At 36.7% G+C, this 27243-nt stretch overlaps 2 protein-coding genes and 1 long non-coding RNA gene across 8 annotated transcripts in view; 1 reads left to right on the top strand and 2 right to left on the bottom strand.

Moving 5' to 3' along the window:
• The first annotated feature begins 5208 nt into the window (after nt 1-5208).
• On the top strand, nt 5209-5903 carry LOC131434989 (uncharacterized). The gene is made up of 3 exons (XR_009230420.1): nt 5209-5408; nt 5468-5621; nt 5681-5903. It is a non-coding gene; the product is annotated as an uncharacterized LOC131434989 (long non-coding RNA).
• A 19-nt stretch (nt 5904-5922) lies between these two features.
• The window catches only part of LOC131434988 (cAMP-dependent protein kinase catalytic subunit PRKX), a 138173-nt gene continuing 116852 nt past the window's right edge, over nt 5923-27243 (bottom strand). For all 5 annotated transcript variants that reach the window (XM_058602388.1, XM_058602385.1, XM_058602387.1 and 2 more), the window contains 5 exons: nt 12987-13155; nt 10727-11082; nt 10408-10589; nt 10257-10334; nt 5923-7017 (listed from right to left, as the gene is read on the bottom strand). In XM_058602388.1, the coding sequence (XP_058458371.1) occupies nt 6892-7017; nt 10257-10334; nt 10408-10589; nt 10727-11082; nt 12987-13155 (911 nt within the window). In that variant the 3' untranslated portion in view covers nt 5923-6891. The remainder of the gene's footprint in view (nt 7018-10256; nt 10335-10407; nt 10590-10726; nt 11083-12986; nt 13156-27243) is intronic.
• Nucleotides 18271-27243, bottom strand: part of LOC131434987 (uncharacterized) — a 29686-nt gene continuing 20713 nt past the window's right edge. For both annotated transcript variants that reach the window (XM_058602382.1, XM_058602383.1), the window contains exon 2: nt 18271-22778. In XM_058602382.1, coding sequence (XP_058458365.1) covers nt 18423-22697 — 4275 coding nt within the window. In that variant the 5' untranslated portion in view covers nt 22698-22778 and the 3' untranslated portion in view covers nt 18271-18422. The remainder of the gene's footprint in view (nt 22779-27243) is intronic.

Raw genomic sequence — 27243 nt, 5'->3', positions numbered from 1 at the left:
AAGATTTTTTTTTTTTACCGCTGTAATAAAAAAATTATATATATATATATATATATATATATATATATATATATATATATATATATATATATATATATATATATATATATATATATATATATATATATATATATATATATATATATATATATAACTTCCGAACTACCGAATTTGCTCCATTATTGAACTGGCCGGAATTAAATCGGCAACTCTGTTTTCGTTTACCAACACATTAGTGAACACGTTACGAATTTATCTTTATCTGCCGGAATTGAATCGGCCTTCTTCCGTTTCTGTTCACCAACACATCTTACATATTCACGAATACTGGCCGGAATTGAATCGGCAGCCATCATTAGCATCGACTTTTTATATTTTATCCGTAATTTAATCGGTTAACCTGCTGTTAGATACTATCCGTAATTTAATCGGAACGATCTCATCTATTCAAATCGTTTCCATCGAATCAGTTTCAGAAATACACATCTCATTTGGAACACCAATAGTGATCCAATTTGTTTGTCGTCAAGTGAGCCTATTTCGTTCAATTCACGCACACTTCGAAATAGAAACCCTAGATTTTCTGTATTACACACTGCCATGCACTAAAATTTCGATCCCTCACTATTTTCAAAATGGCCTCTCTGCCATGCTTTTTACTGTCTTTTCCACCGAGCTTTTATCACCAGATTGTAATATTTTAACAAAGTTTCACACGGTTCAATTTGATTTCCTGTTCACCTCAGATTTACAACTCTCACACGCGAATTTCAATTATTAGTTTTATCCTCGTCGCCATGGTTTGTGGTAACACAAGTATTATCATGACATTAGCCTAGACGCGTCTTACCTGGTTGCTGGTACTTACTACACTACTCATACGCAGGGTTGCCACATTTAAATCTGCATTTTTCAGAAGAAAAATCTGTAAATCTGTATCGGGATCTCAAAAACCTGTATTGGAAATCTATATATATAGAAGTGATAAGAAATCGAAGCACAACGGAATGAAAAAGTCTTTAGAACCCAAATTTAAAGAAACCAAAACTTTTCTTAGTCTGAATTTTATGATTTTGTAGTTGAAAAAACGCTGGAAGTTGTTTTTGCTTTGGAGCCTTTCGTAATAATGATTTGACGAACAACTTTCAAAATCCAATCTGAAAGTGAAACTTAATCTGATTGATCAATTGGTAATCTTTCTTCTTTATTATCTTACGTTATGGCCATCTTTTCATCTTATCAGAAGCAATTTTTGAAAGCATAAGCAATTTTTAATCCACGCTATCAAAAATCTGTACAAATCTGTATTTTTTGCCAAAAATCTGTAATCTGCATATACAGAATCTTGGTCACAAATTTATCTGAAAAATCTGTAAAATGCAGATTAATCTGCATATGTGGCAACCCTGCTCATACGTGAGTCTGACTGTTAGTTGCAATTGTACAATCACCCATGTGCTTGTCGGTGTGTGTGAGGACTTCAATAAGATCAGATAGAGTATTACAGTATGACCCGCTTATAGATGTATCTACCACAGGCCCTTTTGTCGTGGGACTAGGGATGTCGCGTTTTTTGAAATACTCGATTAGTAAATAATCGAATACAACTTTTCAAACTAATCGATTTGCTTGATTAATCGTACAGAATTACTCGATTAATCGATTAGCTTGCGATTAAGCATGACTAAATTTGATGGGCGATCTAACGTTGTGTTTCACTGCTAGATGCGTACGTGTGCGAGGATAATGATTGCAATATTAGCTGTCAAAATACAAGGGAAAACCGAATTTTCACTTGTAAAATCCTTTATAACTTACATACAACGTCATTTTTTCAAGCGAAAAGTTAATTTTAGTGTGAGAAAAATCAATTTCTACCTATGTTATTGTAGCAGCACCCAAGATTCTGTTTTAAACCAGGCATATTTTCAGATCTGATCTTAGCATGCGAGAAAAGGTTATGTTGATAACTTGGAATGATTTTATTCGTTGCGTACATTATAAAATATTACTTGAAAGACCGCACAGATGCGCAAACCTAAGCGAATATGCGATATTATGATGAGGAATAGTTTTTTACTAAGAACTAATTCCGGATCTCGATATTGATCAACATATCATCTTATAAAAACAAAAATGATTACACGAAACGAAAGAAAATAAATTTTCTTACATTTTAAAATAAACAGTTCTTATAACAAGTTCTAGAATTCTACAAAATAATTGAAATTATATAAGAAAAAATCAATCTTAAGAAAGGTTCAAATAATGAAACATAGATGGCGGGTCAGGTGAAATTAGTTCTACGTTCGATTGTCAATTTTGTTTAAGTCGATTTGTTGTTTCAAGTGATGACAGATTGTTTTCGAAACAACTTACTTATTTCACGCACAAAAATTAAACAAATGTCTAGTAATTAGAATGAATAGATATTCTAATTTGAATCAAATATTGGTCTCGTTTTTATAAACACCATTAAGTCACATGGCAAAATTTTCTTTGAAGAAATGCAGGCGAATTATTCAAAATAGAGCATATTTTTAACAACCAAAAAAAATTTTCTTCTTCGATTACTGTTATGATATACACTCAGCCAGTACATAACAGATCTTCAAGTAAGTGGCAGGGTGCTTAGTGACTTTAAAACAAACACGACATATTTTTGTAATAATCACAATTTGTTTGGAGCCACCATGAAGTAATAACATTCGAGTTTGAATCTATTGATTTGATGTTTGATGAGCAACTAACCGTTTCATCGTTTTCATTATACTGTTTTTTCTGAATGAAGTTTAAATTACTTAATTAAGCTCTTGGTCCTCGCACACTAAGATTACTAGAAATCAATAAATCAATTTGAGGTATATAAACTCAAAAACTAGTAATATAAACTAGTAAATATGTGTATAATAGCTTTTAATCAAAATATGTCTCTTTCAAACAAGAACAAACTAAGAAAAACAAAAAATCACGCGAAACAATATACATTTGTTTGTTTGTTGCGAATGATATCCTATGTAGCAAACCTAATTTACTATTCTCATCGTTTGAATAGTAAAATACTGTTGAAATCATAGTAACGCAAAGGTTTATGTGACAAATCATAGCCTTCGAAAAGGTGAATGTGAGAGCATGGAACTAAAGCTTTCAGAATGTCAATTCAGGAAACTTGAATTATCTCAGGTTTAAAATTTTTAAGCAGACGATTTATAGGTAAAAGATTCAAAACAATTTTGGTTTAATTTTATTAAAAATATTGTGCGATTAGTAATATAAATAAAGAAATGTCAATATTTTTGATAGAAAAGCAGTGTAAATATTTTTGATGAACCAGAGATTATCTATTAGAATAAAAAAAAGGCGGGTGGGTAATGTCAGCGACATAACTGGATGTCGTGAATACGAGAACAACTGACATGTTCCTTTACACTTCCGAATATCAATTGTATGAATTATGCAAGTATTCCCCTTTTTCAAATTTTTCGCAAAAACAAAGAAGGCTTTACTTGATCTCGATTACTGTGAATTTCACACAGCGAAAAGTGCACAAATCTAACCAAATTGTTCTTGATTTGCACTAAACTGAGGATAATTACCTTCGATTTGCGAAAAACAAATCCTAATAGTTCTTTAGAAAACTTTTAGAGCCATTAGAACGGCTGATATTGTGTAATGCTCTCCACCGTTGTTTTTTTCCAATGCTAATGACTGGCAGCTGTGACGTAATCGCTATTGTCGAAAGCGAAACTAGCTGTGCAGACGACAAAAAATACATCTGCTCGCAGTGGCGATAGAAACCAAACTGATTCAAATTTTGTTAAGAGATTCCCTTTTTTGTTATTTCGTTTGTAGCTTTTTCAATAATGGGCGGTCCTAACGGCTATAAAAATAGCCGCATACAGAATTTTAATGTCGATTATTTCATTTCGGATTTGCATAATTTATTGAAAGAAACTATCAATATGCTGTAGGGATTCGTTTCTAGCATTCAGAAGGACCAAATTGAGGAACTCACTACGATATTCACAACTTTTTGGAACCTTTTTTTAGAACGATTTGTTGTACAGCAGCAGATATTTTGTTCTCTTCCTCAGAACGCGTTCTGATTGGCTGGTGTTGACATAGGTCAAATGAGATAGGTTTTTCAATAGTGTACTATTGAAATACTTCAATGCTTTTGCTATACACGTTTAAGTTGAAAAATTTCGATTCTATTGGTAGTTAGATTATATAAATCCTTCCATAGATCACTGAGCTATGAGCTTTCAAAATACGGGAAAGGCAAACGCGCCTTATGAATTATCCTCTTTGATACTCGTCTATACCAAACATTATGCCACACAACTGAAAATTTTATCATAAAATTGTGATTATATTTCCGATGGCATGTAGCAAAAATTATGTTGATTCGTTAGATACAACAAGAGATATTCACGATCAAAAACTTATCACTCTCTCAGAGGGTAAATATTGAAAAGGCACCCCAAGTAAAGTAAGTCGTATTCACGACAAAATCAACAGAATTTTGTGCAGTTTTTGATAACATTGAAACTTCTCAACTCATTGACAGAATGAAACGAAACCAAATTTGAGGAATACAATTGAGAAGATTATAATGAACATAAGTGAAACTGGAGTCATTTCTTTCATTTTATTGTATTGTAATTTTCACTGGTGGTAAGATTACTGTCTGAAAAAACTTCGAAAACCTCTAAAAAGTCTGCAAAACTGCATAGTTTGCTAAAAAAGAAAATTCATCAAATTCACATAAAATCTGCAACTTGGTATCTGTGATTCTGACGCTCATTATTTCGCAATTCTGCGACGATTCCGTCGCATTCTATGCTAAGCTGAAATTCGCAATACTAATCGAACCAATAATCGTAGGAAATTATTCGATTACTGCGATTATCTGAAAGAATTCAATCGATTAAATTTCATTCGATTAACTGTGCCTTTACTCGATTATTCGATTAATCGATCGATATTACGACATCTCTACGTGGGACGGTCGATACATATTTTTGCAGACTTCTGAAAATCGAGGTTTCGTCAAAATTTACAGACTTTTGAAATTGTCGCGACATTTTTTTTTGCTCGCCTAATCATGCCTGCCAGAAGATACAGATAAGATATACAGACATTTACAACCCTGTCTGAAGATTTTTGAAATTTTTACCTGGCATCTCTGCACGCGAATGCTGAAAAAAAAGTTTAATACACGCTCTTTGAACTACTAAAAAGTAAAACTCAATTTTAAATTATTGCAAAATGAATCGTTGGTTGCGTCAGTTAATGATAGGTTGCTTCTCAAGACCAGTTTTTAAGAAACAGAACGAAGACCCGAAATGTATCCTTACCGAAAAAAATGGAACATCGTCAAAAACATATGCCAAAAGGAGAGTTTCGTAAGTACTGCTTCTATCAGCAATATTAATAATTTTTCAATGTTTTTAAATATTGAAAGAATTTTAGAAAGATTCAGATCTTATGAAGTAAGGTGTAAAATAAGCTGCGGTTTCAAAGTGAAGGTGAATTCTGAGTATACACGTTTCGTCGAAGATATTCGTGAGGTACGCCAAGAACTTGAAAGCTATTGGTTCAAAGAAAGTGACTTAATGGTAAGTTCTCTTACTAACTTCGTCATTGCATGTTTGCTAAAATTGACCTTATTTTGAAGAAAGAACGTGGTACGAGATGTCCGGATAATCGGCCCCGGATTTGCGTATGTACTTGCGAAAAGCGACGATCGAATCCTCAAGTTAGCATTGATTCCGACAACAGTGGTATTTCGTGGGTTTTTCGTTCTGAAAATAACGTCCGTCAGGTAACGGAAGAATCTTATAGGAGAATACAACAGTTTCTTGCATTGTAAGAATAGATTTAAATGTTTTTAGTGCAAAGAAATGGTACTCCGATATATTTGTTTTAATTTTGCATATACAACTTTATTTCAAACATTATCACTTAAGACACGACTGTGTGCTCAACGCACGGGTTTCTATGTAGTTTTACGATCAATTCGTCTTTGGGCAGACAAAATTGGAGCACATGAAACAGTACAGTTACGTAAAATGGACGATGGAGTTTCTGCTGATTTAAACAATATGGCGTCCGTTGGGTTACTATTATTTTTTTGTGAAATATTTTAATTTCCTAACACATTTACATTTCTATCATCAAAATTTATTAAACTAGTGTTCCATTAGCCTAGTGTATGTTTGCAAGTAGCATAAGACAATTTCTTTCAGTATACATAAAGAACAATCACCCTATCAATTACTGTATTTTTAGTAAAGATACTTCATTTTGACTATCACAGTGTATGTGGTTGATTAAATAGTATGACGAGTTGTTAAGAATATGCAGAACTTTCTGAATCATATTCTCGATAAATGTTGCGAAATCAAAACTATCCAACCAGTTTTGCTCCATTAAACCAAGTAATAGATTACTAAAATTGTTTTTTGTTACTAGATTTTTCTCTGCTACTATGGTGCATAAGTGTCTATTACAATAACATATACATTCATCTACTCTAAGAGAAACGAGCAGCTAAACATTTACAGCCATTTTTATTTTTTAATCAACACTTTTGTGAATCTTATTGTTCTCAATGTGAGGGGAGTGTAGCAACGCTACAGGACACTGATATTAGTCAATGACTACGCGAACCTCGCCAAATTCTTTGCGGCTGGTAAAAATTTAAGTACATTACAATTCTACAGAAAATATGTACTACTTATAGAAGATTATTTCTTAAATATTAAAGCTATTGGTATGCACTTCAAGGGCATCGCGTGTATATCTACTGCTTATATATCCATCTCTGGTATTTTTACTATGCTCTACAAATTATTTAATGATTTAACAATTAGGTATAGGCTGTTCTTAGAAATCTTCAAACAGTTGCATTTCTAACTTGTCCAAAGATCGGGCCGATTTCCAGTCGGTTTCTGGATAGTCATCAAAGTTCCCGGTGTCGCCTTCATTTACAAACTTTGGGACTATTGGAGGCTGGAAAACAGGAGAATGAAAATGAACTTTTTGAACAAATTATCAAACATGTATATTTAAAAGAAAAAATCAAGAGTCACAGTATAGCATTACTTTTATTTTTTTAAAGAAAGGGTTAATTAGCAACTCATTCGCATTTAAATATTATTCGGACTTGTTTTATCTGTATGCTCTTACTTCACGTCTGATTCAATCCATTAGCTTCTACACAGTGTATTCAATGTTGGGTCAATGTTGATGTTGTTTTCTGTATATCACTCCTGATCCGCTTTACCATAATGACAAACCGTCAAATCAGTCCAAAACAACAATGAAATAGTGTGCTTTTGGATTAATGACATTAACCATTTTTTCATACACCTATTGGTTGGTACGTTTAATACCTGTAGTTATGAAGATTCTGCTGTTCAGATCAACTACAAATAGCTTGCCAAACCATGTACATTGTTGAGAAGTTCGAAAACTTTTTGGTCTTGAAATACCTATTGACCTTGTCATGTTGTAGATACGGAACTAGAGATGGTCGGGTTTCGGTTACAAATATCCGAAACCCGACCATCTCCAGCACCTGAACCCGACTGGTTGGTCAGGTTCGGGTACAGAAAAAATATGTTTGTTCGGGTCGGGTAGGGTACGGATGCCGATTTTCAACGGGTCGAGTTCGGGTTTCGGGACTTTTTTCGGGTTCGTGTCGGGTACGTGTACAAATTTTTTTATCGGGTACGAGTCGGGTTCGGGTGAGAGTTTTTTTTATTTTCGATCGGGTACGGGTCGTACTATCATGGAACTAATAGTGGACCATGATGAAACGTAAACATTGGAAGGCAACGACGTTTAACCCACCTAGTGGTGTTATGTTGCCTTTATCAACTTAGTAATATTGATGAAAATATGACTAACTCTTGTTTTCATTAATATTACTAAAGGATCATTCAAAAAAATTTCTTTAAATATTGAATAAGAACAAAAAAGTTTGTTTGGAAGGATTTTTAAGGATCTTTTTTCTCCAAGACCTCCTGCACGTCAAAGTGCATTAGATTTATCTCTTTGCTCGACTTCAATTCGACTGGATGGCACCTGGAAAACATTTCCTGATTTACACGGTAGCGATCATTTACCAATCATCATCTCAATTAGCAGTAACCAATGTATTGCTAATTTAGTTAATGTTCCAAAATATATAAAATATTGACTGGATTAAATACCGAAGTAATATTTCAAGTGTCTTAAATTCAATGGAAGAGCTCCCCCTGCTGTAAGAATATGACTTTCTCGTTTGTTCGATTCTGAAGGCTGCAGAACAAGCCCAAACCAAACGAGGCCTCCAAACCCTTGGTGAGACAGAGAGTGCTCAGATGCTAATCACGCGAAACAAAATGCAAAAATTCGTGGTTTTAGAAACCAAGTACAAGAGCATACTTCGGGCCAAGAAATGTAGCTATCGGAGACATTTTGTCAAAGGTTTGTCAAGAGAAACCTCAATGAGCACTCTTTGGAACACGGCCATACGAATAAGGAATCGTAACGTAGGAAGGAAATTAAAGTGAGGAATACTCGAAACGATGGATATTTGACTTTGCTAGGAAAGTTTGTCCAGATTCTGTTCTTACGCAGAGCATTATTCGGGAGTCTACCCCAAATAATGGTTCCATTGATAGCCCCTTTTCAATAATGGAATATTGTATATCACTCTTGCCTTTGAACAATAACGCTCCTGGGTTGGACAGAATTAAATTCAACTTGGTGAAGAATCTACCCGAGACGTTTGTTGGAATTGTTCAACAATTTCTTGAATAAGCTCCACCAACATGGACTTCCAGCGGTTATAAATATTGTTTTGCACAACCTTTTGTCATAGAAATGCATGTATTTTTCACATGGCGCTTTGGCAATATTCAGAATTAACTACATGGGTCTCTCGCAGGGCTTATGCCTCAGTCCGCTTCTGTATAATTTCTATGTAAACGACATTGACAGCTGTCTAGTAACCCCATGTACACTAAGACAATTGGCAGATGATGGCGTGGTTTCAGTTACTGGACCCAAAGCTATTGATCTGCAAAAACCATTGCAAGATACCTTAGATAACTTGTCCGTTTGGGCTGTTCATCTGGGTATCGAATTCTCTACGGAGAAAACAGAGCTGGTCGTCTTTTCAAGAAAGCATGATCCGCGCAGCTTCTGTTTCCTATGATGGAAAGAATGATCCAACAGGTTTTGATTTTTAAATACCTCGGGGTGTGGTTTGATTCCAAGTGCACGTGGAGAGGACACATTAGGTATCTGATAACAAAATGCCAACAAAGAGTAAATTTCCTTCGAACAATAACGGGATCTTGGTGGGGTGCTCATCCGGAAGATCTAATAAAATAGTATCAGACAACGATACTTCCAGTGATGGAATATGAATACGTTTGTTTTCGTTCCGCTACAAACTCCCATATTATCAAATAAGAGTGAATTCAGTATCGTTGTTTGCGAATTGCCTTAGGCTGCATGCATTCGACACATACAATGAGTCTTGAAGTTCTGGCAGGAGTTCTTCCATTGAAAGATAGTTTTTGGGAGCTTTCATCGCGACTGCTAATGAGGTACTGAATCTTCTGGTTAATAATAACTTCGAAAAGCTAGTTGAGCTCCAATCTCAAACAAGATTCATGGCAGTATATTTTAACCATATGTCACAGGAAATGAACCCTTCAAGATACATCTCTATCCGTTCCTGACTCAACTTTATTTTTCGACACATCCATGCAGCGCGAACTGCGTGGAATCCCGAAACACCTACGCTCGATGGAAATCCCAAAAATATTTACAAGTAAGTTCAGGCATATTGACTCTGAGTAAATATTTTAATATATATATTCAACAATAATGTTTCGGTCTCATTTAGGCTTCAAGAACCTGCATCTGTTTCTATAGCAGAATTAGCAGCAGTTCATTATAGTTTGAGGGTAATCGTCACATTATCTTTAAACCATTATTTTCTCTTCACAGAAAAAAATAAGTGTGTAGTTGTGAGCACTAGAAATTGGACTAGACATTGAAGTGGATATATACGAGAAGAACAATATTACAGATGTGAGCTTTGATGAAGTGCGTCAAATACAAATGTCGAGCATTTTACTTAAATTAATACTCAAATTTGACCGACGTATATAAGCATAATTATTTAGGGATTAGTAACACGTTAACGTATTCTTGAAAAAAAAACCAAACATAATACACTCAAAAATTACCTTAAGTTGTCTCTTTATTACGACGTCCCAATCTAGATGCTTGAACCATCGGTGACGTTTGACATCTTCTGCACCATTCTACGAAAAAATAAAATCGAGTGTTAAGTGTGTCATGATTTAATTGATTTTGTTGATTAAATTTATGAATCACCTTCATGTTTCCCAATCTTTTTGTCCTATCCTGTACTAGTAGCTTTTTTATTAAATCTTTTGCTACCGGCTCGATATGGCGAGACCACTCAATCTTACCACTGAGAATTTTTTCATATATTCCAAACGGATTGTCGTCATAGAATGGTGGGTAGCCGACTAACATCTCGTGAATCAAAATACCTAAAACGAATATAAAAGCTATTATTTCAGGCCATCAATCAAAACATCCAACACGTTATCAAGTCTGTGATTTACGATCATCGTCCTGCAGGGTTTGACATTTATAGGTAACAATAATTAATTCGCACGATACTCACCTAATGCCCACCAGTCAACTGCTTTGTTATGGCCTTTAGATTGAATGATCTCTGGAGCCAAATATTCCGGAGTTCCACAGAGAGTCCAGGTGCGATCCTTGAGTTTCTTGGCAAATCCAAAGTCGGTAATTTTAAGGTGCCCATCGCGATCTAGCAACAGGTTTTCCGGCTTGAGATCTCGGTAAACGACCGAAAGTGTGTGCAGGTACTCCAACGCTAGAACGATTTCACACGCGTAAAAGTTGGCCGTGGTATTGTCAAATCGTCCGGCGTTCCGCAGATAGGAGAATAGTTCACCCCCACTGACGTACTCAAACAGCATGTACAAGCAGCAGTCGTCCTTGTTGTGCCATCGCCTGGAATAAAGAAGAATCCCAAGACTTTTAATAGACTTGTCTTGAACTGAAAGCTAAATGATTTTGTGAAGCACGATTTCTATCAAAACTTTATGATGGCAGATGCTGCTTCTAACTATTATCAAGAGACTTTACGGATGGCAGACGATACGAGGTTGTCGAAATGATCAAGTTGGAACACACCCTCTTAGCAGGTCGTACTATTTTGTTGGTCGTTGAGCGCTTGTTGAACGACATACTGCACGAAATATTTGTTCAGTTTGTTGTTTTTTCTCTTTAAAAAATAGTGTGAAAAAAACCTTCATATTCAAGAAGATTTGTTGTTATTCTACGTGAAGTAGAAGTATTGTCCAGGTATGCAGTGTTAGTTTAAAAAATAAGTGAAAAAAACTTCGGAAATTGTCCAGTAAAACGAGTTCAACGGGGCTCCAACTCCTCATATTAAAAATGGCTCAACAATGGACCTCTGTCTGCCGGGTTTGTTGAACGAAAAAAATGGCATTCGGTTCAACGGTCTGTTTCAAAATCGGCAAACGAAGGTCCCGTGTTGGCCTCCCGTTGATTGGACGTTCATTGGACCAATGATCCAACGTATTGGACCAACGAAGGACCACCGTTGAACTTTTTTTCTAAGAGGGCAGGCTGACTAAAAATAAGTTGGTACGCCCCTTGCACGACGCTATTATGTTATTACGCTTTTGACTCTTTAACTCTTTTGCTCTTTGACAGTCGTTTCGTTAACACTTCTATAGAGAACAACTGGTGCAAATTTGATTAAAGCAGTCGATCGCATTCTGAAATAACGTCAAATCAAAGACACCATATTAACAAGATATCCAGCTCTCACATGTCCCGAACAAGACATTGGCAACATCCTTTTTTGCGAGCATGGCGTCCTCAGGCGAGTCCGCATCGAATATCGTACATAGAACTAGGGAAGAGAAATGTAAAATTCGTGCGCGCCAAAATAGCAGCACTGCGCACCCATACAATTGACATAATATGTTTAATGTGATGCCGTGCGATGGTGTTGCTGAACTGAAGATTGATTTCGCTCCAAGCTGACAGGGTCTGGTCAAATGGAACTCGAGGAAACAGTAAATAACGAGTACAAACCAGCGCCGCTATTACGTATTAATGGGCCTGGGGGCAAGATTTTTTTGTGTGCCCCTAGCTAACTGAATGTTTTTTTGCTCGTTTGGTCCTGTCCGGAGCCCCCTATGACCGTGGGCCCGGGGCACTTGCCCCTACTGTCCCTATGTAAAAGTAGCCCTGGAAACTCCCCAATAGTCCAATCCCAAATTGGCTAAAATTGTGAAGATGCCGAAAACAAAAATTTGTCGAGTGCTCAAAGCTTACAAGGAAGCTTTGGGTGTGGAAAGGAATCAACTAACCAATACAAAAACTATATAGCAAGGCGTTGATGTGTGTTCAAGCCAACCAGGGTCTTTCGATCAGAGATGTGACCAGAAGGTAAAACTCCTACTTTCGAACGGTGGAGAATATCCTTGCCTGAGAAGCGTACAAGTCGTACCAAGACAGTAAACACACGAACCGGCAAATGAAGCAGTTTTCCGTGGCCGAAAAGTGAACAAGGCTCTTCCTGGTCAAAAGTTTTACCCCGCGACTAGTAGAGATGGTCGGATTTTGGGTATTTGTCGGATCCGGGTTTCGGGTAATCGAAACCGAATACTCGACTTTTTCGGGTTCGGGTACGGGTACAGATTTTTATTTTTTATCTGATACGGTTCGGGTTTGGAAGAAAAACTATTTTCGGGTTGGGGCCGGGTACGGGTTTAGACCGGGTACGTCGTAACGTATGAAATGGTATACATTCTCGGGAGTTGGCATCTTCTAGGCCCTGATTCAGATTTAGAACATTATTCATTAGCATTGATACTTACATATTAACAATGAAGGGATGATCGATTTCCTGCAGGATATTCTTCTCATTTTTAACATGTTCGATCTGCTTCAACCGTATTACGTCAGCCATGGCAAGGATTTTCATCGCCCAGTATTTATCCGTATGCCGGTCCCGACAAAGACAAACACGTCCGAAGGTGCCCGTACCTGCAAATAAACGATAAGGGAGGAAGGAAGTGTTAAAACGTTTCAGAACTAATGACAGCTTCATATTCTTGATTACTATCGAAAACATGAATGGGCAATTAATTTGTTGTGGTCCCCCTTTCGATCAAACTGCGTACTCAGTAACCAAGGTGAGTGTCTGTCATTTAATTGAGTGCGAATCAATTTACCGCCGGTATCAATTTTTAAAATTGATTAGGGACCGATCAGGCCCCTTTTCTCGACTTATAGCACGCTATTCACACTGGACAGGTTGGATTGAGTCACAGAGTGGAGCTAGTCTATTTTTGAATTTTCCAACATCGCTGCCCGTGTCACGGAATATAACATGAACTAGGTTGGTCGGGTACTTACTCAGCCATTGTCCGGAGACAACGCAAGACTCGAACGGAAAATCATTCCTAGCTATTTCCTTCTCCTTTGTCATAAGAAGTGCGTATGGTTCCAGGGGAGTAATTCTATTTTCTATTAGAAATAGGTTAGGATGCATAGCAATATACCATCCGCAGTTAAATTCGAAATTCGACACGTGCGACAAGCTTCCATGTTATTACAGAATACCGATTAACAGTCAGTTACTCACTGCATATCAGAGAGAACGCTGTGAACAGGTTTTGTTTCGCACAAAAGTAATCAATCTCTATTCTAAAACAATTGACCGATGTATTCTCGATTAATTGACAACGATAAGAACGCGACCTCGCGTGACGTGGTTCGTTACTTGAACGAACTGCCGCTGGTAGATGTTTGGTATAAAGAAAGTTCGAGTCACTAGTGACAGAACGAAGGTCAATCAAGTAGAAAGGTTGGAATTTAGTCTTACTTTCACAGACGTGTCATAAAGTCACCAGCCACACGATTGAATTGACTAATAGTATAGTCAGGGAAATTTCTACATACAAAAGATAGCTAGAACGAACGGCATGACAAGTTGTTTTTTTGAGTCTTCATTGTTTGTGCACATAACGACCAATAAAACTTTATCAATGTGTCAATCCAGTCAATCAATTCAATCGAAGTGCAATTATCTGCAGCAAGCAGTACTATTTCTACGTCAATATTTCCCTTTTGTTGTACAGGCTATCTACCTACATACCTAACGCTCGTATATGTTTTTTAAACAAAAAGCAGATCGTTTTGCGTAAAAATAAAAAAAACAGTACATCGACTTTGAAAAAACAGTGCATTTTGCAGTACGCATTTATTCTAACAATAGTGAATAAAAAACAAAAGAAATATCAGATAATTTATTTCCATAATCTAAAAAGTTTTCTTTTTATTCCCCTTTTTAAGGCATTTTTTAGTGAAAATATGAATGCAGGAAATAATCATCAAACATTTTTTACACAAAAATTCCGTTATTTTTTAAAACACGGAAATTTTAAACTTCTTGGTAGAGGCATTTTCTTTTATTTTAAATCAACAAATTTCAGCAAAATTGCTTTGACGCACTCTGAATAAGACTGAATTATGAAAAACATGATGAAAAAGAGACAAAGACAAATCCATTTATAGTTTGCATATATCTATATTCACTACGTGTTGGTACTTTTCTTTCTGATGTTTTGTATTGTGGCAAGTCGAAATTCGATGCGTTAAAGGTATAAATCTTTGTAGTAGTTTTAATACGAAAAATACAGTACTTTCTAATGGGAAAATACAGTAAATTTAAGGATGAAAACCTGTTTTGATCCACCTAGTGGTGTAATGATGCCTGAGGTAACTTCAAAATTATTTTCTTCGATCCTTAAAAGAATAACCGAAATCGGTTTGTTTGACCGTCTACTGATAAAAACTATCAATTGGAAAAGATTTGAGGTCGATTTAGAAAATTTTTTAAGGTTTTTCCCCATTTTCAGTGATGGTATACAATTTTTAACCCACTTTACCCTATATTTCTGGATCCGGAAGTCGGATCCGCATGAAATTCAGGAATTACGCATGGGACCACAGGACTTTTCATTTGAACCTAAGTTTGTGAAAATCAGTCGCGCCATCTATGAGAAAAGTTAGAACACATATTTTCTTATTTTTGCACATTTTTCCCCATAATTCCGGAACCAGAAGTCGAATCCAAATAATATTCAGGAAATTTTTTATGGGATTACAAGACCTTTCATTTAATTCTAAATTTGTGAAAATCGGTTCAGCCACCTCCGAGAAAAAACGTTACATACACACATACGCACATACACACACACACACACACACACACACACACACACTGACATTTTGCGTACTCGACGAACTGAGTCCAATGGTATATGACACTCCGGGCCTCGGTTCAAAGAAGCAGAAGCATTACCACTTTATTAGAGCCTTAAAGTACGCGTGGCACTTTTTGGCAACTTGAATATACAGGACAAGTTCTGAGAAAACTTTCTCGCTGCTTAAAAACTGTACAAGGAACTGCTTCAAAGTTTATTCTGTTGCGTCGGGTGAACATTCAAGTATGAGTAATTCTTTAAAACGGACTGTTCGGAATGCTTTGTATGTATGTGTTAAGTTTATCAATACAAAATTCTGGTTAGTGAGCTTTAGGTTAGTGGATAAAAATCCATTACCGAAAGCAAAAATCACATCTGGAAGAGAAAGCGTGGCACCTTATATCCATTATGACGAAGCTATTAGAGAGAGATTCTTTATTTACTCAAAGGATGGGATGACAATCTGTGCGTTTGCTCAATTTTTTCTTAGCAGAAGCATTACACATTTTCACATTAATTTTTGGTGACATTGCTTTTTTGAGCTAAAGCGAATGTGTGTCGAATTCCGTTGATTGTAGGATGAGTAATCAGAAAAAATATGGAGATAAACGTTAACTACTTAGTCGTTTGACAATTCTGCTGTCCGAAAACACAAAGGCTATAGCAAGATAAGCATGTGAAATCTGCCCCCAAAGGGAATTCATATTGTTATACCACATTCGAAAGGTCATAGACTGGAAACAATTTTCTCAAAGTTTCAACCCTTTAACTGCCATATTGACGGAGCTAGGGTGGTTCTATTGATTTTTATTTTATTTGATTTTTGAAGAAACTGCTTCTCCGAAAAATTTGAAAAAAATCAGGCATGTTTAAGGCATTATAGGAAAGCTTCACAATTTTTTTCAAAATTTTTGAAGATGTATTTCTTTCATTAAAAAATACTAGAAAATTTTTAAACATATTTTTTCCCTCTTCCAAATTTTGCACCACCCTGGATTTTTTAGTGATAAATAAAGAATTTTTGGACATGTTAAAATGGTATGTTTTCATATTTTTTAAAAATGTGGACGACCAAAATATTTAATTTTTTCTAAAAAATCAATAACAGTCGACCATGCGTTCCCATCAAATTCTGAGAGAAGGAAACGCATGGTGCTTTATCTTAGCAGTTTCTAGTAGTAGTCGACCATGCGTTCCCATAAAGTTCTCTTAAAAGGGAAACGCATGGTGCTTTGTTCTAGTAGTTCATGATGCAACTCAAGCGCAGGGCTTAGAAATCAAAGTAACGAAAAGAAGGAAATGAGTATCAACCTTTGCATAATACATACACGATCATACTTCGGGTACAACCTAGAAAGCTACAAAGCAAGAACTTACTGGTATGTGGTTTATATATGAATGGTAGTAATATATGAACGTTGCGAGTATCACACATATGCAGTTCGGTTACGGCAGTCAAGAACTAGAGCGGGTGTCAGTTTTTTATGTGTTGCTGATGGATGTAATGAAAGAATAGTGAAAGAAAGAATGAAGATTTCATTACAGCGTCAAAAGTTATCATAAAGATATGTTATCGAGGGATGTCTATAGTTTTCTGGAAAAATGTGTGATAAAGATAAAGTTGGAATTTTGTGTTTGAAAACGTCAATCGAATATCTTCATGATGGTTTTCATGGTTTGAAGACTGATAGCGCTATATATTTTTATATTTATTCTAAAATTTGAAACAACAACAGGTATAAAAAAAATAGTGATGCGTTATTTTTCGTTTTTGAGTTATAACCTTTGCATAATTTCAAATCAAGCATTTATCGATCATGTCTATTAAAAACTTGATTCGCTGAATCGATCTCTTTAATTTTTGGGTATATTGTGTTGAAAGCTCCATATTTTCCAGAAAATATCTGAGAATACATAAATAACTCAGTAAGTGATTTTCACTCTCAGAGGAACGCTTCCAGGTTTTTACAGGTTTAATAATTTTGTTCAAATTGCGAACGGGAAGTTCTAATAAGATAATATTATCAATCCGAGAACGAGAGCAACAAGTATCGGAATATCGTAGCTCTGGAATAGAAGCTTTTGAAAAGGATGTTCTGCCAAGTAATTTTGGATTTAAAGCTTTATCACGAGATGACCCAATTGAGACACACAGATCACAAAAAAGCTATTCGGGCCGGTAATAAGTCTCATTTTTAAAAGCTTACAAGTACTATATCGAGTACACTACAAATTCGACTGGATATTTGGGAATCCAGCGTCGTTGCTGTGAATGCGTTATTGGCAATAGAACTGTTGGTTGCTGTTCACACGAGGCCGCCATTATTCACTACCTTTCCTTATGCTAGGTTTTTATCCAGAATTGTGAGACCGGCGAAAATATTGTCAGAAATGCTTAAATCAGAACAGCTACCAAGTGACGATGATAATTCTATAGAATAAACGAAAAGAATCAGAGAGAAAATGTGTGCATTGAAACAGCAATGTATTTTTATAACATTTTTATCCCATTTCCTTTTAAATAAAAATTTAAATTTAAATAATTTTCAGAAATTTTTTCGTTTCATGTAAGAAAGGAAACTTCTTAATCATTTCATAAAGACAATTGAAGTTTCAATTTAATAATTGACCCTTTTGAGTCTTAGTTCTGACTCCTACTGCATCCATTAGTTCATCCAATAGCAAAATTTTATTAAAAATGATGTGCTGATGAAAAAAAACTCCAAGTGGGTTATGAAATCAACCACAAAATGTATAAAAATTTCAGCTTATTTTAAAATTTATAGCAGTTCATCGTTTGGTTTAAATAATATTGTCTAGCGAATCTTAATGGACTGTATGCTAAAATATGCTCCGTCGAAGAACATAACTCAAAGGCGTGTCTTCTGGTGAAGGTATCAACTCAAACTAAAACTTTATTCCTCTTATTTTACACGGGTAGTGGTAATCTGTAACAAATTCAACGTATAGGTGTATCAGTTGCCAAATGAAAACGGTGTGTTGCTAGAATCAACATCTTCCGGGGGGTTGAAATGGTTGATTTCAAGGTTCTTCGTTATCCAGTGGCAACAAACAAACTTTTTTAACAGCTCTTGTCGTCGTACCATTCTGCGTTTTCAATCGAACTACGCGAGTGTGGCCATCTGGTCCTGGGCATAGTTCTGTGATGCGGCCAAGTGCCCATCGAAGAGATGAAGTATTTTCGTCCACAAGTAAAACCAAAGCGCCGACCCGAAACTTTGTCACCTTGAAGTCCTTCTGTCGTGTTTGCAGTTCGTGTAAATAATCATTAACCCATCGTTTCCAAAATTTTTGTTTCAAATCTTGTACAAACTGCCAGCGTGACAGTCTTCCTGCAGGTATATGGCTATAGGATGGCTCGGGAATGGCGTGTAGTTCTCGACCAATGAGGAAGTGAGCAGGAGTTATTGCACTGTAGTCGTTGGGATCGTTCGATACTGGAGTAAGAGGTCGAGAATTTAAAATAGCTTCTATTTGAGCTAGGACGGTAGATAATTCTTCATACGAAAGTTTGTGTTCAGCTAACACCGACTTCAAGTGGAATTTCGTGGATTTGACACCCGCCTCCCAAATCCCCCCGAAATGCGGACTGCGGGGTGGAATAAAAGACCAGTCAATGTTATTTTGCGTACAATACTCGTTCAGAAGTCGTTGGTGCTGTTCATCTTGGAATAATTGAGCAAGTCGTCTCATTTCATTAAATGCGCCTTCGAAATTAGTTGCGTTGTCTGAGTATAATCTTCGAACGAGGCCACGACGACTCACGAATCGCTGCAACGCACCCATAAAGGCTTCCGACGTCAAATCAGACACGGCTTCCAAATGAAGAGCACGAGTGGCCATGCAAACGAAAACACAAACATAACCTTTCGTGACCGCTGCGTTCCTCAGCTTCAAATTGGAACGAATTTGAAATGGTCCTGCGAAGTCAACCCCGGTATGATGAAAAACTGGTGAGGGTTGTACACGGTAATCTGGCAAGTTACCCATCAACTGGGTAGATTTGGACGGCTTCATCCGGAAACAAGGTATACAGCTATGGATCAACTTTCGGATTGTATTTTTCACCCTGAGTGGCCAATACTGCTGTCGAACAAGCGCCAAAAGACCTCGTTGTCCCACGTGCAAGTTGCTGCGATGAAGATGTCTGATCAAACAAATCGTGTAGGGATGCTTTTCTGGAAGTAAGACCTGATGTTTTTGTTCATAAGGTATAGCTGCATGCTTCAATCGACCTCCAACGCGCATTACACCATCCTCAATGATGGGGTTTAAATTTCGAATCGTGTTAGGTATCTCCTTATTTGACTTTATCGCCTTCAATTCTAGCTCGAATGACTCCTTTTGAACAAGACGAACGATCAATTTAGAAGCTCGCATCATCTCATCGCAATTGGGAAGTCCCTTAGTTAGCTGCTTCCTCCCAGCTCGTATATAGTCACAAAAACGTATCACATAAGCCATTGCCCGTTGTATGACTAGCAATCGGCTAACTCTGTTGAAAATTGCTAACCTGGGTTGAATTGGTGAAGTTAGCAAAACAATACGCTTTATTTCCGGTACATCTTCGTCAGCAATTGGTTCAGGTGGTTGAATCGCTGGATGAGTTGATTGAAGAGCTGGGGGTCCATACCACCAAATCTGACACTGCGCTAAGTCCTGTGGTGGCACCCCTCGTGATATCAAATCGGCAGGATTTTCCTTCGATGGGATATACCGCCAAATGAAACTACCAGTAAGCTGCTGGATCTCTCGAACACGATTCCCCACATACACTGGGAGAGCGTCAAGTGATTTGCTAATCCAACACAGAACTATCTGAGAATCACTCCAAAGTACTACATGCTGAAATTTCGTATCTAGAGCTGCCAATAATTTCACCGCCAGTTTAGACACTAAAACTGCAGCCAACAGCTCCGCTCGCGGTGTGGTTATCTGTTTTTGTTTCTCCTTTTTCTTAGGTAGTATTCTGGATTTACTACACAACAGCCTCATATTCACTGTTCCATCCCTGCGCAACAACCTGGAATAGATGCATGCACCATATGCCAAGTCAGATGCGTCTGCGAAACCGTGCAATTCGTATTCGCAGACTTCTTCGCAGAAAATCCACCTTGGAATTCTCACGTCGTTCAAGCTGCATAGCTGTCTGTGGAACTCACCCCACAACTGTTCCATCTCTGTGGGTACCGGTTGGTCCCACTGCAAGTCAAGAGACCACAACTCACGCATGATTATTTTGGCGGAAGTGATTACAGGGCCCAGAAATCCCAGTGGATCAAATATTTTCGCAATCTGGCTAAGTATTTTTCTTTTCGTTAGATAACTTGTCCAAGGTATGTCGACTGGCACAAGAAATGTAAACATATCGTCCTGGGGATCCCAAGCAACTCCTAGAGTCTTCATCAACACGTTAAAATTCGAATTTCCGATGTTCACGCCGTCTTCCCGCTTTTCTTCAGGTATTTCAGACAATAATTCTTCCGAATTTGAACAGAATTTGTGTATATCAAAACATCCCTTTGCTAATAAACCAGCTACTTGGTTCTTCAGCTCGATAGCACCTTCCAACGTATTCGCGCCGGTTAGCACATCATCCATATAGGAGGATCGTTTAACAACATTTGCTGCCATGGGAAAATTTTCTTCTTCGTCGTCGGCCAGCTGGCAAAGCACCATAGTGGCTAAAAACGGTGATGATTTTAAACCGTATGTAACGGTTTGTAGATCGAATGTTCGAAGTGACTGATTCAAGTTTTCTCTCCAAACAATCCTCTGATATCGTACGTCATCTTTGTTTACTCCGACTTGCCGATACATTTTTGGGATATCGGCGGTGAAGGCATATTTGTATGACCGGAAGTTCAGTAAAATCGATACTAAATCGTTTTGAACGCAAGGACCTATCATCTGTGTTTGATTAATAGAAACACCGGAATCGGATGCGGCAGAACCATCGAAAACCACACGTAGTTTCGTGGTTGAACTACTCGGTTTCAGCACGTAGTGATGAGGTAAATAATACACTGTTCGTGGATCTTCGGTTACGTCCAATGTAATTTCTTTCATGTGGCCTAGGGACTCATATTCGCGTAGAAATTCTGTATATTGATGTTTCATTTCTGGATTCTTGTCAAGCCTTTGCTCAAGGCCCTGAAAGCGTTTAATCGCCATGTTTCTAGAATCACCAAGTTGCGGTTTTAACTCGTTGAATGGTAAACGAACCACATACCGTCCTTCGACTGTACGTTCGTGTGTTTCTTGAAAATGCTGAATACATTCTGCTTCCGTCGAACTGATTTCGTTTTGTGATTCACAGTACGATTCAATTTGCCAGAAACGATTCACTATTTCCCCGATGTCCTCATCTATGGTAGTGCAAAATGAGCTGACTGACTTCCGGTTTTCATTTGGGACAGGTCCGCTTAGTACCCAACCGAACTGGGTTTCTTGAAGAAGCGCCGTACTATTGGGCAGTCGCAAACGCCCCAACATCAGCATATCATAGAAGATTTCAGCTCCTAACAACATGTCTACTCTTCCAGGTACATTGTAGTATGGATCAGCCAGCTCAGCGCCAGCAGGCAGCGTGAGTGATAAGACATCTACTTTCGTAAGCGGTAAATTTCCAGTAATTTTAGGTACCACAAGCAATTCAAGACAAACAGCGTAATTGCTGATTCGTGATCTTATCGTGGTCTGAATTTTGAATCGAATCCGAGTACGAATATCATTAAGTCCACTAACTGACACATTAGCTGATTCTTTCTTCAAGGACAGCAGTTGAGTAAATTGCTCTGATATGAAATTCGTTTGTGATCCAGAATCTAGCAACACGCGACAAGGATACGTGTTACCTTCCTTACCTTGGACTAATATTACGGCGGTAGACAACAACATTTGCTGATTAGTTGCTTGGATTTGTGTACAGAATGTCGATGAACTATCAGGTTTCTTTGATTCTTCATGGGTTGGAGCAACGACGGTTTCTTCGACTATAGTCATTTGCTGTGTTGCCTTGTTTGATGATGTAGTAGGGCGTTCTTCGTGATTCTTCGATCGATCTTCATCATTATGCAATGTAGTGTGATGACGCTTACCGCATCTTTTGCACGAATGCTCAGATGTACATTCTGTTGTTCTATGTCCCTTTTGGAGACAATTGAAACAGGCTCCTGTTCGTCGTAACGTTGTGTAGCGATCTGAAAGATTAGCTTTCTTGTAGTCCTCACATCTCCACAATTCATGACTGCCGGAACAGATTCGTATGCTAAAATATGCTCCGTCGAAGAACATAACTCAAAGGCGTGTCTTCTGGTGAAGGTATCAACTCAAACTAAAACTTTATTCCTCTTATTTTACACGGGTAGTGGTAATCTGTAACAAATTCAACGTATAGGTGTATCAGTTGCCAAATGAAAACGGTGTGTTGCTAGAATCAACAAATATGATATTTAAAAAATAAGAGGAATATGCTTTATTACACTCAAATTGATGTGACTATATTAGTATTATATTAGGATAAGAATTCTATGTAAAACTGATGCTACGGCGAAGAACAACTTATGTAAATTGCCTTAAGAAATAAACGTATTTATGGAAAAACAATTCTAAGAAATCGATTCCAACCTTCATCAGTGGCCACATTTGATTGACACCAATATAAAAAAGAAAACATTAAATTCACTGCTGTTTCAACTCGCTATGTATTTAGTGAAATGTACAGAGCTGGCAAAAAGAAAACCGCGTTGTACGAGACCCAACAGTGCAAAACGATTTGACCATTTCATGAAACACTATCGAATCATCGAATTTTATACAGTCACCCGCTCTAGTTCTTGACTGCCGTAACCGAACTGCATATGTGTGATACTCGCAACGTTCATATATTACTACCATTCATATATAAACCACATACCAGTAAGTTCTTACTTTGTAGCTTTCTAGGTTGTACCCGAAGTATGATCGTGTATGTATTATGCAAAGGTTGATACTCATTTCCTTCTTTTCGTTACTTTGATTTCTAAGCCCTGCGCTTGAGTTGCATCATGAACTACTAGAACAAAGCACCTTGCGTTTCCCTTTAAAGAGAACTTTATGGGAACGCATGGTCGACTACTACTAGAAACTGCTAAGATAAAGCACCATGCGTTTCCTTCTCTCAGAATTTGATGGGAACGCATGGTCGACTGTTATTGATTTTTTAGAAAAAATTAAATATTTTGGTCGTCCACATTTTTAAAAAATATGAAAACATACCATTTTAACATGTCCAAAAATTCTTTATTTATCACTAAAAAATCCAGGGTGGTGCAAAAATTGGAAGAGGGAAAAAATATGTTTAAAAATTTTCTAGTATTTTTTAATGAAAGAAATACATCTTCAAAAATTTTGAAAAAAATTGTGAAGCTTCCCCATAATGCCTTAAACATGCCTGATTTTTTTCAAATTTTTCGGAGAAGCAGTTTCTTCAAAAATCAAATAAAATAAAAATCAATAGAACCACCCTAGCTCCGTCAATATGGCAGTTAAAGGGTTGAAACTTTGAGAAAATTGTTTCCAGTCTATGACCTTTCGAATGTGGTATAACAATATGAATTCCCTTTGGGGGCAGATTTCACATGCTTATCTTGCTATAGCCTTTAATCAAATAATTTTTGGGAGAGATGAAGTTCGACGGGTCAGCTAGTAAGTTATAATTTTCTATTCAATGCAACTTAAATTTCCGAATGTTCATTCACATATCAATGCAATCAATCCGGTTCATACGGTTTTTATGCGACTATTTATGCAATTTTTCAAAGTTATACGATTTTTATATGCGAATTTTCAATGTTATGCGATTTTCTTTTTTTATCTTAGAAATGCACGAAACGTCTAGATCTAGTGTTATCTCGAAAAAAAAAGAACTTAATCTACCTAGAAGTGAGATGATACCTTTTTTTATCATCCGCATGTTTTTTGCATGAATATTCTTCGGTGTTTTAGCTCTTATGTCATTATTTTAATGACCGTCATTTCAAGCGGCAATTTAATATTTTTATCACTCATTACTCTGTAATGTCGAAACTGCGCATCGGATCGAATTTGATTCTAAACGTGTGACAATCGATTTAACATTCCATGAGATGTGGTAAGTTCCACTTTAGAGTTTACGGTTATTTACGATACTACCAGAACCGGAACCAGCATAACCGAAAACGATTCGTATGGCCATGACGAAAATTTGCAGTAGTTTTGAAGTCCAACTTTGAAGCTTTTTTGGATTGTCATCTAATATATCGCTATGAATTTTAAAAACTCATCACCCTGTAATTCCAGAATAGAATAAAATTTATTAATTTTGTATGGGACCATAAATCCTTTAATTTGAATTTATGTTTTTGAAATTCGATTTGGCCTTTTTTGAGAAAACGATTGAGCTTTGAGAAACGATTCTATACTGGAACCGGAATTTTAAAATCGGTGTAGCCGAAGTCAGTTAAATCCACCTCAGGAGCTGTATAGTTTACATTTGATTCAAACTGTTTGAAATTCAGTGTAGACATCAGTGTAGTTGGATCTGACTTTTATAGACTTAAGACCTTTCATTTTAATCTTTTATGGTTCCTAGTTTTCATTTGAATCTTACATCGGTTAAGCCATCTACGAGAAAAATGAGTAATACTATTTCAATTTCGTTTCACATGTTACCCTGTAGTTCCGGAACCAGAATTCGGATCCAAACGTAATTCAGGAACCTTGCTTGGGAGGATACGACTTTTCATATGAATCAGAGTTTGTAGAACACGGTTGAGTCATCTCCGAGAAAATTGAGTGAAATTATTTATCACACATGCATTTGCTGATCTCGACGAACTGAGTCGAATGATATATGAGAGTTATGTTCTTCCACCATTTATTACTGTAAGTAGTTTAAATCCATATAATTATGGAATTGCTTTCAACTCGAAAAAGCTGCCATTATCTAGTTTACATATGTCACATTCGAACAATTATGTTGCCAAAAACAAACCGTGCTAAAATCGGTCCAAGTTAAATTTTCATGAAAAAATGTGCTGTACACAGTCTTTTTGGTCATTAGAAACAATTGTATAAAAAATCGTGTTCCACGTTGGTTCCAGACATTACTTTGTCATTCAGCGCTCAAAACTCTTACTACTGGAATATGGTGAAAAGTCGCTTACACAATAATATCGATATCTTCGTTAAAAATGGACGGATTTTGACAATCTATGGCTTGTTAGATAGCTATTGCGAAATCTAAGTCTAAAATAATATTCTGTTTTCAAGGTCAATTGTGACAGACATTGTCAAAAAACTGAAAATTTTGACATAAAACTTCGTATAACTCGAAAAGTAAACATCCGATCTCAAAACCATTCAATAGCGTTCTGGGTGACGGGGAGACCTTTCATTTGCGTTTGATCAAAATCGGTCCAGCCATCTCTGAGATCTCGACCTCTTAGTTGATGACACACATACAGACACACACACGGACATTTGCTCAGTTCGTCGAGCTGAATTGATTGGTATATGACACTCGGCCCTCCGGGCCTCGGAAAATTTTTCTAAAGTTTGAGCGAATTCTATACCTTTTTTATATCTATATATCTATATATATATATATATATATATATATATATATATATATATATATATATATATATATATATATATATATATATATATATATATATATATATATATATATATATATATATATATATATAAGAGAAGGTAAAATTGTTGTCGACTTTGTGGCAATGGAACGGAAAAGTCCCAAAATCGATATTTTACAAAATTTTACAGAACCGACGGCTACAACGATGCATGCATTGTATGCAAACACATAGCAAAACGTGAGTTATATCTACTCACGCGTGAGTTTTTATAATATAATATAATTTTAATATAATATAATTTTAAGGCACACTGCTTAAGCTCTAAGATGCCAAGATGCCAAGGGTATTTTCTGACTAGAAAATTAGAATAGTATCATTAAGTAATGTCGTTTTGGGGTCGCGCACTCCGAAAATCCAGCTTTCAGCTGGCGATCGGCAGTGGCCAGTTAATTGAATATAGCATGAGAGTCTTCCAGATGACGTTGGTAAATATCTGTGTTGGGTGCATCATTCGGTCCGTGTGGGTCCGCGGGAAACACCCCTAGACTACGAAGACCCAACGAGTGGCCCGCATGCTGGTCATCGACTGTAGCGATCTTCCGTGGGCGGTGATGGTGATGTTACGGAAGAGAATGAAAGACAAGTAAATATTTTGGAAAAGGGGGTGTGGGAAGTACTTATAAGTTATATATATTCACCGGTTGAATCGTGTTCACTCAATTTCAGGTTGACTAAATAGCACACGTTATCACACTGCAATGACAGTAACTTATATGAAACATATTCATGGAACAAGTTAAAGGTATAGCAATGTACTTTATAACTGCTATGTAACTTAAAAGGCGTAAGAGACGAAGCTTGTGCGACTTACCGATGGTTTTCAAACAAGTTCTCAGTAACGAATATTTGATTTGATCCGGTGCACATCAGTCATAATGAAACGGAAAATATACGTTTGTATCAAGTTATAATTTGTGAATGTTTATCCATTCCACAGTTATGATTAAAGATTGGCAGCCGATGATGAAAACCTAAATATAGATTAAAAAACCTGTTTTAATCCACCTGGTGTAATGATGCCTAATATATCAATCATACTATCATAGCAGTTCCCGGTTTTCGATTAACGACCGAAGATTGTAGCCATAGACTCAAAACGGTCCCAGTAATTTTTCACGAACCGACTTCGACACTGTCGTATTCTTCAGAATAATTTT

Source organism: Malaya genurostris, chromosome 3 (genome assembly GCF_030247185.1).
Source record: "Malaya genurostris strain Urasoe2022 chromosome 3, Malgen_1.1, whole genome shotgun sequence".
NCBI classification, from domain to species: domain Eukaryota; kingdom Metazoa; phylum Arthropoda; class Insecta; order Diptera; family Culicidae; genus Malaya; species Malaya genurostris.
This window is presented reverse-complemented; position numbering and strand designations above follow the sequence as displayed.